Raw genomic sequence first — 20,611 nt, 5'->3', positions numbered from 1 at the left:
GCAATAATTATTGTTTCTATTTCCATCCATCTTAGTTTCCTCTTCCTTCCTGCCAAGGATGCTTCCTAGGAAGCTGAGAATGTCAGCAAGTCAGTGGCAGAAATGCATTTCAAACACAAAACGCTGTACTGCTACCTGTGGCTTTGGAGTTCTGCTCCAGGCTGTCAAAACCTGCACAATGCCTTCTTCCAAGCAAGAAAGCCCAGGAACCCTATTTAGCCACACTGAAATTAAGGTCTCTGACCACCCTCATCTCCCACACCCTCAAAGAACAGCTACAGAAGAACACCACCTTTTATCTCATTAACAAGGCTCTTAATTCCCTTTATTTTAAAATTTTATGTACATATGAATGATCTGTATAATGTACACTCAATATAGAAAGTTTTTATATACTGGATAATGTATAGAACATTTCACAATTACACTAATTTCTTACATAACATGTCAACTTTAAGTTTGTGGTTTGTTTTTTTTTTTTTTGCTGAAGCTTTGTCAATTTGGTCAAGCCAGTTGTACATACAAATGTCTAATGCTGTTTGTGTCAGGAAGAGGATAATGTTAATGATTAAGGACATCAGTGAACTGGTGCAGGGACAAACCCTTTGCAAGTTATGTTCAATGGGGGTGATCACATCAGACTGGGAAAAGAGGGGATGCCCTTTTGGGGGCATGGGGGGTGGTTGGTGAGGTCAAAATGATTTTAGCCCAATTCCTCTAGACTGTAGCTCAACTCCAGTCATGCTAATTCACAAAATATAAAAACTAGGAAAGTTTGATTCACAGTCTTGTAAACAAATATAAAGGAACAAAATGTGCTTATGTACAACAAGAAAAAAAATTCTTGTGTACCCATTTCAGCTGATCCACAGAGTGCTTTCTTGTGTTACAGTGTGATAGTTAGAACCACTGATGTTTTCCTAAAAAAAAAAAAAAGAAAAACCAAAAACAAAAAACCCCAAACAAAAAAACAGTCATAGAAAAAGGAATAACACTGTCATTAAACACTTGGAAAGGCAGTAAGTTCACTTCAATGTGTTGGAGGAAAAGTGCTGTTCCTCATCACTGGCCAGTCTGCCTTCCTGTCTCTTTCACGAGAATTTCCAGTCCTTAGCTGACATCTCCCACTTCGTTGTCTACTGGGGGTGGTACGTTGGGCATTACAGATGATGTCGTCCCTGCAGTAAGGTAACCAGCAACTCCAGGGCCTTTCAGGAAAAAAACCCAGAATATTGGTGATTAGTTTTGATACTGAAGAGCAATTGAACAGCTTTATTCCCTCCGGTAACACTCAAATACATCATCCAAATCAACCAGACACCTTAAACAAGAACATTTAAGAGTTTTCTTTTAGATTCTTTAGAATCTAGGAGCACTAGGAATTAAGGCATCTTAGTCCACTAAGTGGAGTAGCTTGTGGAGACCATTCCCAGACTTGCTCAGCACTTTTTATTCTGATGTGCCAAGTAGGTTACAAAAGAACCCCAGCATTATCCATCTCACCTGCCGCCATGGAAGTGGCAGTAAAGAGGGGGTGGCCTTCCCTTGCTAAGGAAAGGGCCTGCTGCTGAAGTAAAGCAAGTTCAGGCACACGTTCCACTGCTGGGCTCCACATTTATGCTTTCAGTGTCCCAAAGGTTTTCCCAGCCAGATATTTAAAGGAAACCCAATGGGCTGCTGCACAGACAAGCAGAACTGCCTTAGGCTTGTTTAGGCACCTCTTTGTGCCTTCAGTTAGAAAAAGTAACAGCATTCTGGGGATACACAAGCTGTGCATCAGATGTAGTGAACTCCTTATGATTAATAAATCTCTATGTCAATTACTATAGGGGGTCAGTTTTATACTGCAGACACACACACACACCCCCCCTTCAAAGCCTGGGGTTTAAGTTTAGTCATACAGAAACTTTCAACAAATGCAATAAAATCTCATGTTGCAGCACCAGCTGTTTCAACAGCACTTCTTATCAGATTAATGATTATAGAAAACTGTCAACCCTCAACGTCTTCCTGCATCACTACAGCATTCAACTTGGTATTAGACCTTCAGCCTACGCTGCTGATCTTCAACGTGGTAAGTTCTGCAGCGTCCTTTACTCTCCCCCCACCTTAAGTCATCCTCACTAATTTCTACTAAATTTACTATCCCCTCATGCCCCACCCTCCCTTCTCACACTGCAGCCTGGAGCCACAACATCAGGGCACGGTTTGTCTCCTTGCAGACAATCCTACACTACTACTGCAAGCAGGAGAGCAAAGCGAGCAGTGCCTTTGGTAAAAAAACCCAAGCTGCCTGGCTTCAGAAGGGGACTTCTCTTTGCCAGCCCATCGGTGACACCTGCCAAGAGCCAGACCCACTTCTACACGTGCTAGTGCAAAAATTCCACTAGTTCTTGTGTCCCTCAAACTTTTCCATTACAGAGTGTTCCTAACACGCTTCAGAAGTTTAGTTCATCTGTAGTACCAGCAGTAGTATCAGGCAATGCAGTTGTTAGTTTGCTGCTGCTGCGTGCTGGAAGGCAGCAAGTTTATCGGCGTTTTGCACTTTGGGACGACACATTTGTTACAGTTATGACATGCAGCTATTCCTGGGAATGCAGCAAGTGCAGGGTGCATTTTGTGAGATGGTATCTACCTGCTTTAGAGAGCTACACAGAAGTTAGCAAGCTGCCTGGCAGAGCAGATCTAAAGCCCACTTCTCAGGTGAAGGGGACTGCTGCCAGTTAGAAGGGAAGGAGAAGAGACACCTGAGGGAAGAGAAATAAGCAAGGGAAGTTTCAAGGGAAGTGCAAACAGCAAAGCAATTTGAAGCAAGAGATAAGGCAGGTTAAAAAACAAAGCTTGTAGTTTGGTTTCCATCTATACTTTGCATTTGTACAGCATCTTCATTCTACATTTGCAAGCACTTAAACATTAGGCAACTTAAACGCAGCACAGGCCTTAAGGCAATTGGATAGCTATATTGCCCCCAGTCTCAAGCCTTACCATGTCTGCTGTAGTTTCAGTTCTCAGCCAGTAATCAGCCAGCATTTATTTCATATTTCTAATTTATAATATTTATGAAATACCAAGGAAATTTGGTAGTGTTCTTTGTCAAAGTGGCATTAAACAGTGCAATAAACAGAAAACTACTGTTCAGAACTAAAGCACAACAACACATCAAGTGTTGCAACATACCTACTCTCAAAATATTAAACATCTGCTTCTAGAATTCCTGACTTGAAAGGCTCTTGCTTCATTTTCTTAAAATACATCCTAGTATCTCACAAGAAAAACTTTCTTGTCTATATGGCCATCTGATTTATACCTCATTAATTCAGTTATGCTCAAAAGCTTTACCAAGATTCCCATAGTTGGGTTAGATGAAGAAGTTCCACGCAGCACATCAAAGTGTTCATATTGACTTGTCACAAAGGACTTTAAAACCTTACCTGTGAGGCTAAACTTCTAAGACCAAATGATTGTTCAGTTGATGGCTATTGAAGGGTCAGAAGTTTGCATCATGTGTTGCTTTAGACAAAGTTGGCTACAACATTGTTACATGAAATATTTTCAGATACAGCAAGTAATCTGAGAGAGCGAGGTTTTGGACTGTGATACAGCAGAATGTAGTCATTAACGTTGTGTCTGTCAAGTGCTGCAGGTGAGTGGAGGAAGAACCACAATTTGATTTGCTATGATGTAACTGTTCTAGGATTGTGTCCATTGCTCTGCCATTAACCAGCAAGGAAGTTCACATTAGTTGCGATCCTCTGTGTGTGCACAGCTAGAATGCTCCTCTACACTGCCAGTGGGACTGAGGTGGCACCCCTGGGGTGCCATTTCAGTCTTGGTGGCACCAGCAGGGGACTCACCCAGGATGCACCACAGGTGTGTTCAAATATATGCCGCAAGCTCCCAGTAGAGGCACGTGGCCATTCCCTGCAGAGAAGGGCCCTGACAGCACACTGAGTCTGACTGGAATACGGCCTCACATTCCCGGCGATTAACATTCAAACTGTTCCAATACAACAACTACATGCCTAATACTAAAGCAGCATGATTCCCGTGACAATTAATACAGACAAAGTCCACGTGATTTTGAAGAAACTTTACTTCTCCTCCCCCAACTTTGGAAAACAATTTGTTCTGGAACTAAAATAGACCGATCCTGAGAAAGCATTTAAAATTACTGTCATTCATTAGTTCTGATTACATCTCTGCTTGATCACTACAGGGTACTTGCAAGACTTGCCAGTGTCCAGATTCCATTGCTCTGATATTTTAGAAGTAGGTACAGCAAAGACTACCCAGATAAATACATTCTCAACCACAAAAAGAGTTTGGCTTTTGCTAAGCATTTCAAAAACTTACTGTATTTTTATAGCATTGAATGTTCAGACCACATGATGGCACTAGATCCTGAGGATAAACACTATCTCCAGAGTCAAGTCTGACAACTAAGTAACAGTTCAGGATGACTCAGGACATAAATAGGAAAGGGTTGCTAACCTGTGAGGTATCCTGCTGTTTGCGTCTCAGAAATGAACAAGTCATGTTTCTGATCCTTGAAGGCACTCCACACAGAAGAACGAGACAGAATTTCATTTACCTACAGTATTTGGAGAGATTAACACAGTGAGCAAGTGCTATTTGTAGTGTTCCAGGGGAACAAGCCCATTTTCTGGAACCACACCATTCTGAAGGTATTACTAAATAGCATGGCAGTAGTTTAGGCTGCAATACGGAATAACACATTTCCAAGGAGACTGTTGCAACTTGCTTTTCCGTTTGAATTGTGCAGCTGAACGCATAATGCAGAAGATTCAAAGAGAAGTCATTTAGTAGCTTGACTTTCTCCTTCCTTCCCTAGTTAGGTGACAAGGAAAAGCAACCCTGCAGGCAGCCACGTGCCATGCATCTAGAGCTGAGGTAGAACAGGACTTTCCCTGTACTATAGCAAGACGGGGACAACTTGGAGGAAAGCCCTATCCCCAGTTTCCCTCCCTTTGAGAATGTCTTCAACACAAGGGTAAGAGAAAGACACCAAGAACTAGCACAGTTACTGGAACCAATTTTACCAACTTGAATATACATCTTAACACCACAACAGCTGTCTACACCACTACAATTGTCTACACCAGCATTTATCCAGGAAACAAAAAAAGCATTTACTTCTCTTAACAGAAGTTCTGAAGAGTTGTCAGTAGAAGCCTACTAGCTTATAAGATGTTTCTGCACTTGGGATTTGTCTTTATTAGTGCTTTTCACATGCATTGAACCAATGGCTTCTCCACAAGAATGAAACAGAGACGTTCCACCCCATAATGACTTCGTAGTTACATGATGTTAATGTTTCAGGTGGAATAACGCACGTGACAGCCGTAAGATCAAACAAGGGATGTCAGAATTTGATCTTCCAAGTGTACAAAGACAAGTTAAGGGCTTGTCAGTACTTACCTGTTCTCCGTACTGCAGGCTGCGAGACATGGATTTCAGAGTTTTAACAATCTGAGCTTTTGTTGCAGATGGGCTTTCCAGGTTCTCAAGACCAATACCTTCAAGCAGCTTCAGAAGGTAAGGGACCAAATCTGCTTTTAAAGCCTGCAAACACACCCAAATGAGTTGTCTTAACATGGACTAGGACGTTCCATACAGATGTTTTGGTTCACACCAATGCTAGTAATGTCAAAGTACCAACAGCTACTAGTAAGTATGTTTAGCTATTCAATTTTTCCTGAGCTCTATGAATACGTTCAAGAGGAAGCAGAGACACTGTCCAGCAGTTCTGCTGCGTCTAGGTGTAAACTCAGTTGAATTATCTGGCATTCCTATGCTATGCTTTCTCAGCAGGCGCAAGCCAACACTAAGCATTAAGCTTCAATGCTCAGGTAACGTCCTTGAACAGGATTCCATTTTGGATAGAGGACTGACTTCTGACTTCCCCAATACAGAAAGCGCATTGGTTAAATGGCTTCTAGGAAGCCTCCTGGACTCTGAAGTTGAACAGTACCTCTGTTCTTATAACAGAACCCAAATATAAAATATCACATTTTTACAGTCTGAGAATGTACTACTTACTTGGGCTACTAAGTCATTTTGTTCCTTCTGAAACATTCGATTAAGTGCTTCACAGGCTACGCCAACTATATCCGATCTCTTTTTCATTCCATTCATGAGAGGGCTAATGGTCTCTAGTGATGCCATTGCTCGAACACAAAGCTACGGAGAGACAGAAACATCCAGAGTACTTTATTGTAAGCTAAGCGTGACGGTTATGGCAGATGCGGTCAGCCAAGACCATAAATTTCTCAGTGTCTTTAATCTATCAATTCCCCGTTAATTAGCTATAAGTCCCTGCTCATCTGGTACACAGTATTTATAGTTAGAATAATGCCCTTCTAGGAACACTACTAAGCAATACAAGTAACTCCAGTTATGCTTTTTTCTCCCCTTGAACACTTAAGTGATTCAGTACCTCATTGTCAGACAGTATGTGCATGACACGAATGGCACTTTTAGGAATGGCATTGTTCTTGTGATTCATAGCTTGGATTATCTTGTGAAGATGACCAAGCGGAGGAACTTGATCAGCTAGCTGAGGCTGGGCACTGAACAGGCACACAGTCGCTGTGGTAATGGTTTCTAAAGTTTCCCCCTGCAGAAAACCAAAAACCAAGAGAAAAATATAACTCAATAAAGCCTTATGTATCACCATAATAGTAACATTTCTCAGTTGCTCTGCATTAAAGATTTTTTTTTCCCTTAATGCTTGTATCATGTCATCTTGCTTTGAAATCATTAAAACAAGATCAGCTCTAACAGTGGCAGACATTCACTAGTTTCATGAACATGGATGACAGGAGTTTCTAAGTTCTGTTTCCAGTATTTAGAGAAACCAGTGTCTGGCTACAGCCTCTCCGTGCACAGCAGCGTATGTGTTACCATGCTCAGTGGAAGCATGATAGCACGTATGTTTAGGCTGACCACCTGAATGCCTTAACGGGTTCTGCAGTCCGTGCAGCAGCACTCACCACGCTTGCTGTATTCTGCACACCTCTACAAACTGCATTCGCATCTTTATTACAAGGATGTCTGGTTTATTCAATGTGCAAGTTAAGTGCCTCCCTGCAAGTCTAACCCGGAATCTGTCTGAACGCTATTTAAAATTCCATTCTTAGTAGTATCATTAAGGAACCAACTTGAACATTGTTCTCATTCAAACCGTAACACATTAGTTCTACTGCATTACAGCAATCATTAGGTGGCAGCCTTGTATAGGTCCTATCAGTTACACCAGAGTGGGAAGTTAAATGTGTCAAGACACTAAAAGTGTCAAGAGCTGAAAACTTTTCAGCAGCGTAGAACAAGTGCCATTTTCTTCAGCTGGTCAGTCATGGAATAATTAAAGACACTTATTTGGTAAGCCTCATCTCTACCACAAAATAAGCCTCTAAGACTTACTGAAGCTAGTTCTGTGGCTTCAGGCACTTTAAAAGCACTGACTCGTATTCAGAAGTTGCCTAGACATATCTACATGCTTTTACAGAGAGCCAGAAAGCAGACCAAAAAAAAATAAAAATCATTCACTTTGGAAAGAAAGAGTTAATTAGATACAAAAAGACTAGTAGCTTAAGACTGCTAATAGAATTCAAAGAGGAGAATCAGAAAAGTCATCTTACATGGGGGTTATTTTTCTCCAGTAGTTCAGTAAACTTTTCCAACAGTGCAATGAGAAATTCTCTTGGTTTCCGTAAAACCCAGGCCGGCTGGGCAATAAAAATCCTTAGGAAGACTCCCCCCACTGAAAGTTCACCTTCTGCCTCACCATACACCACAGCAAAGTCTTCAGGCAGCTGTTGAATTGTAAAGTAGAAGAAGGAGTTATTGGCAATGGTATTTGCGAGAGCTGTAATTGCTTCCCTAATATCGTGACTAAGTGGTAAGGGCCATTGAACTAACTGTATTCTCCAAAACAGAGCTGCGCGAGATCAACAAACACTTCATCTTGAAGAAACACGAGGTGAGAAGTGAGAGTAGAAAGAACAGTGCAGGCAGACTACTACAGTGGACTTTTCTTTCAAAGAACACAAGTAACTGAGTCTACAACTATACTAGTGGTAAACACTGGTTCAAGAGAAGTACCAGCAACAAGGCTGATAAAACAGTCCTTTCCTTCCTTTCTTGCACACTTCAGGGGAAGGTTTCTCACCATCGACCTAGGGAAGTTTCCAGCTGCATCAAAATAGGCATCCTGCTTGTGTTTAGAAGTCGTTTTAATGTTGAACTAGACAACTGCTGGGAGAAAGTCATGGCTGGCCTTTCACAAATACTGTGAAAGGCTACAGCCTGAAACATCTCACTGACTGACCCGATGTGATGGAATGGCTCGGGACAATCGTTTTTGAGACTCAGTGGCTTACTAACGTTCCTGAACATTTACCAAGGGCAAGTTTACTACGTAATAAGTGACAGGACTTTTTCCAGCAAACAAGTATTCTCCTTTGTTGCTGACTTTTGATAAGTTTTAGAATGACCTGAACTACCAGAAAATTCATAGTATTACTGGCAAAACCACTGTCAATAAAGTGTCCGATTTCAAGATACAAGAAGTAATGAAAGCACCAATTCAACATTAAAACAGTTACGTGAGCTGGTCCCAGCAGTGTTGGTTCTTTAAGAGCAAAGCCTGTCAGAGAGTGACATACATGCCTATATTATCAGATGGCTTATAGTCTCCCTGGACGCACCCAAAGCAGAAACAGTATACTTTTACCTTCCAGTTAGTGTCAGGGTTGTCCCTCTGAAGTTTAAAGTGCCTTTAAAAAGAAAGTAAGTTTTAACAAGCAGTAAAAGAAGCAGTCGTCTTCCCTACTTGACACCTCAGTCTCCCTCCATCATTGTGAAGGAGTTCCAGTTTCCAAACCCCATTTTCTCCCCATTGTAACCCCCTCCTAAGTCTTACAGCAGTGAGCAAATACCTGGATTGTGCACAAACTGCACTTCCCTCACTGAGTTACAGTAGAATATAAAAAGTGAACAGGTTTCTTTTCACTGAAGTCTGGCTTGCAAGGATTCTACTTTTTACTGTCAGAGCTCCGTCTGACAGTTCTTCTATAGCAACTCTGGTTTACTGCCACTGAAAGAGTGTCTCAGCTAAGGAAATACTTAGTCAGTAGGTCTCTACATACTCAAGCATCATTTCTCGAACTGTTGTTGATACTCTCTCCCTGGAGTTGTCATTCCAAATTAACTCAGGATTTTCATGAGTTCCCTCAAAGATATGAACAGCAGCTTCCGGGTTGTCTCTCATGGCGTCCATGAAGACTCCAGGTAAAAATTTCATTAATGTAATTCTAACCTAGAAAGGACAAACAGAATTGACATTTAGCACATAAGACAAACTAACAGAAAAATAGAAAATTCCAGAAGTCCAATTATTTGTAGTGCTATAATGCCAATTGCTAGAACACCACCACAAAATAAAATAGTGCTATCATTTTAAATAGCGACAGCAGGTCTGAAATCTAGGTTATGACTGGTAAAGTCATTACAAACGGAAACCAAACTGCTTATAGTAACTACAATAAACACAACTGCTTCTAGAAGTCTGCTCAGATTAGAAGTTAACTATTTTGAAAAAGCCAGATTGTTATTCACATTAATGTTTCAGTCACAGAAGGGTTTTTTTGTTCTGTCTTTAGAAAGAGGCAGGTAATAACAAGTGAAGAGTTCCAACACGAGCTGTTAAGATTCTTACCTTTGGACCCACCAACTTATCTGCAGTCATTTTGGCAAAGAGCTCTGCTGTTTGGGCTCGGACCTGTGGATGAGTTGAGTTGCAAAACATATCTAGTAAGTAGATTAAAGCACCTGTACAAAGAGAGAGGAAAACATTCACATTTTTTTCTGGTCACAAGTAGTACAAATTCACCAATTCCACACTGATAGTTCTAAAGGGAAGAGTAAGATTTGGCCACTGTATTTACTTTAAGCCCAGTATTGCAGAAACACTTCCTCACTTGCTTTCAATATAGTACCGTACCTTTTGCCATGGCCTCTTTAATTATTTTTGTGCTAGATGTCAACGCATACAAAGTTTCAAGGACGAGTTGCCGACCTGTCAAAATAAAAACTATTAAGAACTTTGTGCCATAGAGACTATTAACGAATCAAAGATGAACTAAAATGATCTTAACAGAAAGTTGTATCAAGACTGCAATAAAGCTTATGGCAATTGCAAGCTTAGGGATTTCTGTCTAAATTCAGTTAGTTAAGGAATGTCAAATCAATCATACGTTCTAGTAAGGCATAACTTCTTAATTATATGTTTACTACCTAAATTCCCTAAAAGAATTAGTCAAGGAGAAATTAGGTAATTCAAACACAATTCGAATACCTGCAATTCATGTGTTTCAGCTCACACATTTAAGACAACAAACAGGTTACATAGAACATTTTTTTTAATCATCCCCACTGAAATGCTGCTTTAACCTAAAATTCAGTAGTAAGCTCAGCCAGCTGCATTGTAATTAATTTCTGAGTTGCAAACCCTTTGCCTTGCAAGACGAAGATTGATATGGTACCTACTTGAAGGTAGGGAATGCAGGAGTGCCAGTAAGTTAGCAAGAACCATTGCCTCAGCAATGTTGTTAACACATTCTTGGTTACTTGTTACTATGTTCACTACCTGTAAAAGATGAGAAACAACACTTGATTGTATTTCAGCTGTTAAGACATTGTCCAGAAAATGCAACGTATGATGAGGCAGTCACCTCACTGGCCAATATAGCTAGTATTTACAATGTTTATTCCTGACAACGAATTGTCTCATCACCTCAGGGAAGAAGGGAGCCAAAAACACAGGCAAGAAGCTAACACTTTTTCCTGCAAGGAGGAACTAACACCCTGGAACCCCGATCTTGATACTTTTTAGGTGCTACTCCAACAGTCACACAGTCAGATTTCTTTATACTGATTATGTAGAGCATCCAGACAGGAGGGCAGTTTGGTTTTGTTCTGTTTTGTCTGGGTTTTTTGTTTTACCTCAAGAGCCAACTGCTGCACCTGGCCAGCTCCATGAACACGCAGAAGGGAGAATATCAACTTAAAGTGACCTATGCATTCACACTCAGAACCTGCAAGAGACCAAAGAAGTTATTCTCTTCATGTTAGCCTAAACATTCACCGAAGGCCATCCCAAGCCCACATTTCACTATACAGACAGGTGTTAAAGACTACATGACTACAAGTTCAGATATTTTATTTATCGCCGGTCATGAGTACTTGTCTTCAAATACACTTGCCCTTTCTGATTGTCCCAGCTCAGAGCAGGGTTGCTATCTGCAGCAGGAACAGCTGCCTTCAGCATTATAATTGCCAAATATAGAGAATCCAGCCTGAGAACAGCCTAACCAGCGATTATCAGAAGCCACAATAGCAACACGAGTTGTTTTTAGAATCAACACCTAATACAGTAGGAAAACATTATAATTGCATATCTCCGGCTTTTCCAGTCTGTACATTGACAACTGCTCATAAATCTTTGTTGGTATTAGCTGGCCACTCTCAAGAGCATCTTCTCCTGCTTTAGTAAGGCACTGACATGTTTTTAGGTGTTTACTAGTATGCAGTACTCGGCTCAAGGGGTATTTTGCTTGTTTGGTGTAAGAAAGTTTAAAAATCAGCTAAATATCCTTTGGAGGATTACTGAAAGTTTCATCCAAGAGGTTTAAGTCTTCCTGGCAGCAGCAGGCTAGAATTAAACCCCAATGTTTCAGAGAACAAAACAGAAAAGGCTAGGATTTCACACAAAACTAATACATCTACTGAATCTGTTCTCCAGGAAAAAAAGAAAGCATGCCTATACGGCTTATCAGCAATGCTAAGGTCTACTAGCTGGCAAAACAAGCTTCCTTCTCGCTGGAAGATAAAGACTACAGAGGTCTGCATTTTTTAGGGTTGTCCACAAGGAAAGTTCACTTTTAAGCCTACCTGGGTTGTGTTTTATGACGTTTCTCAGAGCCTCCAGGGCCATTTCAACTCTCCGTAACCGATCTCCATGTTGATTGGACTCTACCTTCCCAGTCTGTGTTATTGCCATTAGCGTATGAAGGTACTGTGCTTGTGAGCCTATGTAATCCAAGAGGCTTGCAGCAAAGGCTTTAGGAAGCTTTAAATTAGAGGTGAGAGCATTTTTAGCTGTGCAATGCAACAGTATTCATACTAGAAGAAAGTGTATCCAAATAACTTTTCCTACATTTCACATATCCCTTTCTTCCAAACAGGGAGACAGAAAACATTTTTCTACTATGATCACTACACCATCTGGAGGACATTAACCCTCTTTACATCTAAACATATCCTTAAAAAAATACCACTACTTCAACAGCACTCTTAAGGTATGTATCTGTCCATATAGAGATGGACAGCAAAGCCAGAAGGCAGAATCACTACCTCCTAGAATTACTCAATCAACCTGACTTTCTGCAATGTAAGCTTGTAGAGAAAAAGCATTAAGCCATTCAAAGCAGCACGTTTTATGACAAACTCATTGGGTTTTTTTTTTTTTTTATTTATTCTGCTCCAATAAAGAGATATCCTATAACATGCTGATCACGATGAAGGAAACTTCCATAAGATTTTGTATTTTCCCCATTCTGTTTGCACTGACAGATAAAGAGGAAGAAGTAACACGACAAATACTAGTTTCAACAAGCAGGTTTTAGCTACTTCTCACCTCTAGTTGGAAGGTAGGGACCTCATTGTAGACTCTAACAAAAATCTCTCCCACAATCAGTTCCTTTGCATGGTCACTGAAGACAAAGTCAGATCCATAGCTCTTGTCACAATCGCCCTTTAAGTGGAGATAAGCAGCACAAGCTCAGACAGAAAATAATCTTGTAGAAAGTGTAAAGCTACAACCCGATAATGAAATAGACAATACTTGAACATAAAGCTTTAGCAAAAGTCAGAAGCTCAAGACGGACTGAAACATTACAAGAAATAAACCAGCAAACACTTAGATTTTTTTTAAGACTACTGAATGAAGAAAGTGACTTAGGAGTAGACAACAATGGATACTTGTATTAACTATACCACTGCATTAACAAGTGGATGTACCAAAACATGAAACAGTTTTTAAAAAAAAAACACAAAACAAAACACAACACAGTAGTGGGATTTCAAGTAAAAAGCATCTTACTCTCTTAATCATGCTTTCTTGTTGAGATTCCAAAAACTCAAGCAATTCAGCTCTGGTCCCATTGTTCCAGATCAAGTAGGGGTTCTCTGTGTTACTGTTAAGCATCTTCAGAGTCTAAGAAATAAGTAATTTACATGATGTAACAAGTTTACAACAGTTTTGGATCATTCTGCACAGTAATCAATATGTTTCATGATATTAGTTAATCCAGTCTCATTAACAACTAAACCAATTTCATAAGCAAGTTTAAAGTGTCACGTTTCCCACATACTGGAAAAATAGTACGTGTAAGCTAGTTGGTACAGTACAATCTACATTTCAGTTTTTGTTTATTCTACTTCAAGCCACGCTTACTTCAGGTTCTCCTATTTTTGACAGTGAGCAGCAACTATCTGCAGTATCTCTTTGTAGATGATCTTCTTGGCACCATTTTTAAAGGGAGAAGTTTAGCCATTGCTCTCCATCATCATTATAACCTTAAACCTTCATCTTTTTTGCTCCCATATTTGTTTTGCAAATATTATTCTACAGGGTACTGTTCCTGTCCATAGTGGTTGAGGCTAAACTAGTACCTTTTCCTTGCAGTTACTCCAACTGCAAAGAAAAAAAAAATAAATGTACTGCTCTTCTCTGTATCAGTCGAAAAGTGTTCAGTGTTTCAGAAGTGACCAGGTACTCCTTCCATAAATCACTAGAGGAAGTTTTGGCCAACAGATGCCTACCTCAGTAGCACTGACCACAGCGAGTTTCCTTGCAATATAGGGTGTCAACATTCCAGCCAAGCTTTTCCTGATCGTTGGGTTTTCAGGAGTCGCTTGTTCTTCGGAGAGATACCCTCCAAGGCGACTCAAGGCCAGGAGACTGAGCTTAGCAAGGCTATTTGCTACCTCCTGAAAAATACAAGGACAGTTATAAAAAAAAAGCTAGAGCTTACTGAAGAAACATTAGAATAGCTAGAAAGAGCTGTTCAATGGTTTTGCACCAGAATGAACAGGACTGGTACACCCTATTTATCTGCATCGCTAGTTATGCGCTGATGTCTAATAAAACATTAGGTGCTGCAGAACAGCACGATATGATCACTGTGTTTTAGGCTTAGTAAATGCAGTTAGACCCGAGCACCGATAAGTAGGAAAAACTAGGGCACCAAGATGAGTCAAAGCTACAGAAGCTATTTAGTGTAATAGCTTCCGACCAGACAATAGTTCCTGCTAGCACCAAATATCAGCATAAATAAGGCTTTTATGATAGCAATACAAGAGTTAATAACTACAGTAGACTGTTCAAAGCTCATCTCATCCAGTAGCTGAGGAAGAAGCGCCATACTTAAGAGCACCACCATTTAAGGAAATGGAAGTGTCAAGTCACATAGCTGTGGGGCAAAGGAACAATACAGTCCTAGACATTTCAGATAAGGCCGTGGTATCACTAGACAACCCCTTCAGTTGAGCCTCAAGAGAAAAGAGCTTTTTCTTCTGATAGCACGAGTTTACTTTTTTACTGTTCACTGTAGATAAAAATCTCTTGCATTAAAGTCTATTAGAAACTACAGGTTTTGCAGCTTTAACATTTGAACTCAAAACATGACCCACTCTAAAGAAAACCCGAAACTCAAACAACAGTATTTACACTACTACACAAAAATCCCCTTCCAAAATGGCTCTGTTAACATTACTGTTAGTGTAATTCAATGACTCTAACAAGTATTTGAATATACTTATTTTGTTAATAAGACATGGCAAGTAACAACTGTTGGTGTCTGAAAGCATGTGCCTTGTTAACATTACCTGGTGATTTGAATCTTCACTTTTCTGAATTCCGCTCTCTTCTAGCGTATAGTCATAGTTGAAGAGGTAACCCAGTAAGTACCAGAGAACTCCAGCTTGGAACAAGTGCGTTTGTAGCCAGTAATCTAAGGCAAAGGAGCTAACACACTCTACTCCCAAAGAAGCTACTCGTGGTATGTTCTGAGGAGAAAAAAGTTTGCTTTACTACTCATGACCAAAGCAAACCAACTGGCTTCCTTACCAAACAAAGACTTAAAGCCCAAATTTGCTAATTCTAGAGTACTACGTAAGCAGCACAGAGATAAAAATCAAAGTAGAACACGTTAAGTGTCTGGTAGCCAAAAAACATGGTTAATGAGTCCACATCCTTCAAAGGAAGAGTACTTGAATAGTTATTTCATTTAATTAGAAAGGAGCATTGATGAACTGGTAGAAAAACAATTCAGGAAAGCAGAGATTCCCAGGTGAGTGTTTTATGGCAATACATGTGTTTGACAGTGATGAAAGAACACACAAGCATCTACAGTCAATTATTACAGTCTGGTTTTACAGTCCTCCTGTTTTCACATATCCCATATGAAAAAAGATCAAGACAAGCTTTCCTTCTTGATTCAGACAAAGTTCCGCAATCATATAACATGAGGTAAGTTCTAAAGGGCTAAATGGCAACAAAACTTCTTGAATACTGTGTCCAGAGTTTATGCTGATTTAGGAGTCTATCTGCTTATGTAAGATTTAGCTCTAGTACTTTTACCTGCTGATTTAGTACAGTAAACCAATCCGCTAGACATGTCAGTTAAAAGGCAAAAGTAGATGGATCTTTGTAGTGATTGCATTTTAAGTCCACTAAATGGATTCAAATACAAGTGTTGAGAACAAGGCAGCAGAGTTCTGTATCCCATAATGATAAGCTGGGACCTCAAAGAAGCATTTGATCAGTCTCTGCAATTGCCCTATCTCCCTTAAAAGCAGAACATTCCCCTAAACATTTAACAATTAAATACCCACTTAGGCAAAGGAAAGGAGCTCTTACCTTGCCATAATACAGTAGTCTACAGAGGTCCTTAATGATGTTAGGCATTTCTGTAATCTTCTCTCTGCATTCCTCAAACTGAGCTGCTACGCTGTAACACTTACTAATATACCCACATACCTACAAAAAGCAGTATTTTATTGGTTCCAAGTGGAGGGGAAATGTATGTTAATAATCCTATTTTTTAATATATAATATCAGTATTTTATAGGTACACACACTTATATTTATTATCATATAATACATAGGCTATAACAGATATTGTCTTCTGAGAAACTGATTCAAATCAGTTAAGGTTGCTGCAACTTACCTGTACAGACATATCATCTGGTTTACTAGAACGAGTCAAGACTGCTACACAGCGATTAAACGCTTCTTGCAATACCTGTGAGGATTGGATGATGTGCAAGTTCAGTCACAACAAAAACTGATAGAGGCTGTCAGAAATAAAACATTAGCTGGTAAACCCATTTTTAATGGCTGAAGGGAAACATTTGACAAAATCGGCTGCTTGCTCAAATGGTTTGTAGGGGCAAAATTCCTTGCAAGTGCTGCGTCTAGCCTTTGGTGCTTTCGAGTTGATAGCATTCTCACATGTGAGCTAATACATGCTATGAAAAGCCCTTCTGTTCAAGTGACTTGTTCACATTTATCTATTCTTTCACATACAGAATGCAGCAGTTCTCAAGAGCTTTGTAAAGCAGTAGAGAAACATCGTATGTTGTTTGCTTATCCACAGTTCAACAGACAAGCTTACGTCCAGAAAGGGGCAATATTCTGCAAGAGGCTTCTACTGCATCCAGAACAGAGACAGTAAAAATGGACAAGTGTCTCAACAGGACCAAAAGCGATTCTCAATTGCATCTGATGTCCTATGCACTGAGGATCTAGGATTTTTAGCTGTCGAAAAAGGTTAAGACTGAAAAAATTAATTTCAATAAGTTTATTTCCATTTACCTCAATTCCATTTTCTCTTCTCAGTTCTTCTGCATTTAATGCTGAACAATTGACAGTATGAAAAGCAAGTTCTGTAGCAGCAGGCAACAGAGGAGATTCTTTGGAAAACAACAGGTCATCTGACGTTTCAATGGTAATAGTCTTTATCAGCATAGGATAGCCTGCATACTTGTAAGGTTTCAATTCTAAAAGAAAAAAAAGCCAAAGTTTACATATACGCAGAGTCTAAGCAATTTAAACCACCGCATCATTATCAGTGGAAGATATATCAGACATAAGGACTAGGAGTTAGAGAAAGCCAACCCTGGGACAACTGGAGCATGACGGAGCAGTACACACAATCTGACTCTTTGTCACATAAGACTGTTCATGCTAGAAGCTGACAGAGCTTCATGGAAAGAATCTAATTTAATTTTAAAAAGACTTATCTCCAGCTCAGAGCCTTCCAAATGATCATCGCCTGAACATTCAAACTGATTAGTATCAGAGCACGAAATTTCAAAAAGCTATTCATACTTTTTTGAATTAAGTTTTACTGCAGATGAATTTATTTTATGGAAGAAAAAAAAACCCTATTTTGAAGCCCTTTACCATAGCTACATAATGCTGCGGCAAGCCAGAAACCAGATCAACAGAACACAGACTCAGGAACAGAGGAGGCAAAAACTGACCATAATGGCCACTAAAGAAATGAACATGAAACATTATTCTGAGACAGAATGCTTACCTTCCTTATGCCTGTTGAAGAGGATGCTTTGAGTTTTTAGGATCAAAATTATGTTTTCTGGATCTGGCCCATCTATCACCTTAGCAGACTTTGTACAGAGAAACTCGTATGCTTTATTAACTTTTTCGAACATATCCTGCAAATAAAGAGGAATAGTCTCAAGAGCTGCTAAGAAGCCCCTGAATTACAAGTCTGCAGCATCAGTTTAGATGCAGGTAAGATAAAGCATTCCAGGTTATTAGCCACAATACTATTTTTGTTGCCTTATTACATTACAGAAAATACTCCAAATAACCTTAAGAACGCTGGTTCACAGATCAGTTTTCTTCTGTCTCCTAAACTCTGCCATAAGCAAGACACTAAAACTAAGTCAATTCCACTATGCCAAAAGTATTAAGTACAGTTTAATTGTTTGTAAGAATGGGCAAAGGATGCAGGCTTTTTTTGAAAGGGAGCAATTAGCTTATTTAGGTCCTGTGTAACTCTCTAAACCAGCTGCTTTCTGAGATGTGGGTCTGACCTGATTACATCAGTTTACAGTAGAAATCCTAATATTCCTTGATTGACATCAGTTAAATTACTCATCTGTATTATTAATTTGTATTCTAGTATTTATCTAGGGCATAGTTTTTAAAAGTGAGAAAGAAAATTTAAGTGGGCATTTCAGAATTCTTAATACACGTAACAGCTGAATTGGTCCCCACTTCATTAACACCATAAATTTGTGTTGTACATACCCTGCCTTCTGGATTCTTGTCTGGGTGATATTTTTGTGCCAGTCTGAAATAAGCTTTCCTGATCTTGCTTTCCTCATGCCTATGAGAAAACAAGTCTCATTACATTGAGTAATATTTAAAAAAAAAAAAAAACAAACAGAAAAACAAGCCTGGATTCTGACAACAGTACTAATAATAACTTCAATTAAGTGAAAACTATAAAGCTCTCATATTTCAACTTGAAAATCCTGCTTCATCAGCTGACACTGGAGGTCATCATGTGGCCACAGAATAGAAAGAAATTTCAGAAATAGAAAGTATTTTATTGTCTCTTGTACTGAATATACTAACCAGAAGGTTGTACTGAATATATAAGCTTGTACTGAATATACTAACCAGAAGGTCCCTGAATCTTTTAAATGAAGAGTCTAAATGAGCTATAAGTTATAAAAGTTAGTAGTTCGTGATTTGTAGTAAGTGCACTGTTCTTGAAGGATAAAAACACAAGTGCTACCAGTTCTCTTGTAGAGGCCTAAAGTCAAAAACCCGTGGCAAGTTGGGAGACAAAAAAATCCTAAGGATATTAACACCAAGAAAGAGGACAATATTTGGCAAGGGGAAGAAGGATTATTAGCGAAACCAAGTTCCACTTTGAACATATTCAAGTTCTACCACATTCTTTGCTCACTATGGTTGGGTCTAATGCTTGTCCCGTAAAACAGCCTAGTGAATGTTTTGAAGCTGAAAGCATTTCCCCCCCCCCCCAGTTTCAGTTTATAGGAACACTTTACAATGATTCTCTCAAACACTGGAGTTGAATTTTCAAGCTTTGTTTCTTTTTAGATAAAGCAATCTTCCACTGTGAAAGAAGTAGGTGCTAGACATAACTGAACTGGTACCACTGATTGATTGTGAGTGCTGAGATAGGAAGCTTCAGTCTCCTCAGGGTAGACAGTTTATGTTAATGTAGTTATACAACTCTCAATACTGAAAACAACTTACTGGCCTTGTCCTTTGGGAAGGTTAAGGACTTCATAAGCATCATCTATTGACATGGTAGGTGGCTTCTTTTCTACTTCCTTCTTCCAAGCTTCTAGTGTATCTTTCAACAGTTTAACCTAAATAGTTACAATTTATTAGTGTTTCATTTATGCTAACACCAGTACATGTCATCTTTTTTAATAAAGTGCTGCTTTATTAATGAATCCTTATCACCCATCATCCTAAATTCAAAGACCTAATCCTTTTACCTCTAGTAATTATGGTTCCCCTTTCCAGTTCAGGAAGTGATTAAGACTTTGCTTCACTGCAGTACTGTATTTTATTCAAGATAAGAGCACATTAAGATTAAAATGTCTATTTAAGAGTCACATTAGAAGGTGAATCACTTAAATGATATGCAGTTCACATCCCAATACTGTAAAAACTGCAAAGCAGCTGCATCAATAAGTAAAGCTGCTTTAGACAGATATAGACCGTAGACTTGTACCAAAAAGATCTCACCAAATCAGCTTATGTACTGATACCACATCAGCTGTTTCTTGTCCAGTGCAGACAAATAAGAATCCAGAAGCGATGACCCTCACCCTCCCTCCTAATCAGTTGGGGTTCATTGAAACACTATCTGAATTTTATTGGATGCTTTATTTTGCTTTTTTAATAGTCACCACAAGGATATAGTTAACACGTGGCTGCTATATGTCATGAAGACTATTCTGCTTCAAGATAAAGTAGTGTTTTAACATATTTGCTTATGAACTGAAACTTAGGATCGATCAGCTACTTACAATAAACCTATCATTTGTTTTTCTTAATTTTTGTTACAAATCCCACTTTGGGGACTATGAAAGGTCAAGAACTAAATGAATCCTAAAATACTTTTTACTTACTGGATCTTTAATTGGCCAGTCTGGAAATCTGAGTGTATCACAAAGATGCTTGAGGTAATAAATGTTACAGAACAGCTCATTTTCCAGTTGTGGATAATTGATCACTGGGATAGGACAGTATTGGTAAAGCGCTCTTGTATTGCTTTGAAGACGAGGGGTGAAGTCAGCAAGATGAGCAGCAATCTTCTCTATCATAAGACGCCTAAAAATTACAAAGTTTAGTTTAACACTTGCCAAGCAGTCCTCAATCCTCAGTGACTGTACAAGTGCGTTCAATGATTTCTCATGAAAAGATTTTCCTTAGTAGTTTCCCACATGT

General features: G+C 39.3%; 1 protein-coding gene across 4 annotated transcripts in view; it reads right to left on the bottom strand.

Moving 5' to 3' along the window:
- Positions 1–293: 293 nt before the first annotated feature.
- Positions 294–20,611, bottom strand: part of DNAJC13 (DnaJ heat shock protein family (Hsp40) member C13) — a 55,484-nt gene continuing 35,166 nt past the window's right edge. For 3 of the 4 annotated variants that reach the window (XM_074575182.1, XM_074575184.1, XM_074575183.1), the window contains 24 exons: positions 20,293–20,494; positions 19,406–19,521; positions 18,425–18,503; positions 17,688–17,823; positions 16,961–17,145; positions 16,314–16,388; positions 16,004–16,123; positions 14,971–15,150; positions 13,906–14,073; positions 13,184–13,297; positions 12,719–12,835; positions 11,974–12,151; positions 11,026–11,117; positions 10,570–10,669; positions 10,025–10,099; positions 9,740–9,852; positions 9,171–9,340; positions 8,756–8,798; positions 7,662–7,835; positions 6,458–6,637; positions 6,061–6,201; positions 5,440–5,583; positions 4,492–4,591; positions 294–1,208 (listed from right to left, as the gene is read on the bottom strand). In XM_074575182.1, the coding sequence (XP_074431283.1) occupies positions 1,111–1,208; positions 4,492–4,591; positions 5,440–5,583; positions 6,061–6,201; positions 6,458–6,637; positions 7,662–7,835; positions 8,756–8,798; positions 9,171–9,340; positions 9,740–9,852; positions 10,025–10,099; positions 10,570–10,669; positions 11,026–11,117; positions 11,974–12,151; positions 12,719–12,835; positions 13,184–13,297; positions 13,906–14,073; positions 14,971–15,150; positions 16,004–16,123; positions 16,314–16,388; positions 16,961–17,145; positions 17,688–17,823; positions 18,425–18,503; positions 19,406–19,521; positions 20,293–20,494 (3,100 nt within the window). In that variant the 3' untranslated portion in view covers positions 294–1,110. Of the gene's footprint in view, positions 1,209–2,635; positions 2,748–4,491; positions 4,592–5,439; positions 5,584–6,060; positions 6,202–6,457; positions 6,638–7,661; positions 7,836–8,755; positions 8,799–9,170; positions 9,341–9,739; positions 9,853–10,024; positions 10,100–10,569; positions 10,670–11,025; positions 11,118–11,973; positions 12,152–12,718; positions 12,836–13,183; positions 13,298–13,905; positions 14,074–14,970; positions 15,151–16,003; positions 16,124–16,313; positions 16,389–16,960; positions 17,146–17,687; positions 17,824–18,424; positions 18,504–19,405; positions 19,522–20,292; positions 20,495–20,611 lie in introns of all 4 variants that reach the window. The other variant, XR_012585542.1, reaches the window with a different exon arrangement.

Source organism: Larus michahellis, chromosome 2, assembly GCF_964199755.1.
Source record: "Larus michahellis chromosome 2, bLarMic1.1, whole genome shotgun sequence".
Taxonomy (NCBI): domain Eukaryota; kingdom Metazoa; phylum Chordata; class Aves; order Charadriiformes; family Laridae; genus Larus; species Larus michahellis.
Note: the sequence above shows the minus strand (reverse complement) of the source record. Positions and strands in the feature narration are given on the sequence as shown.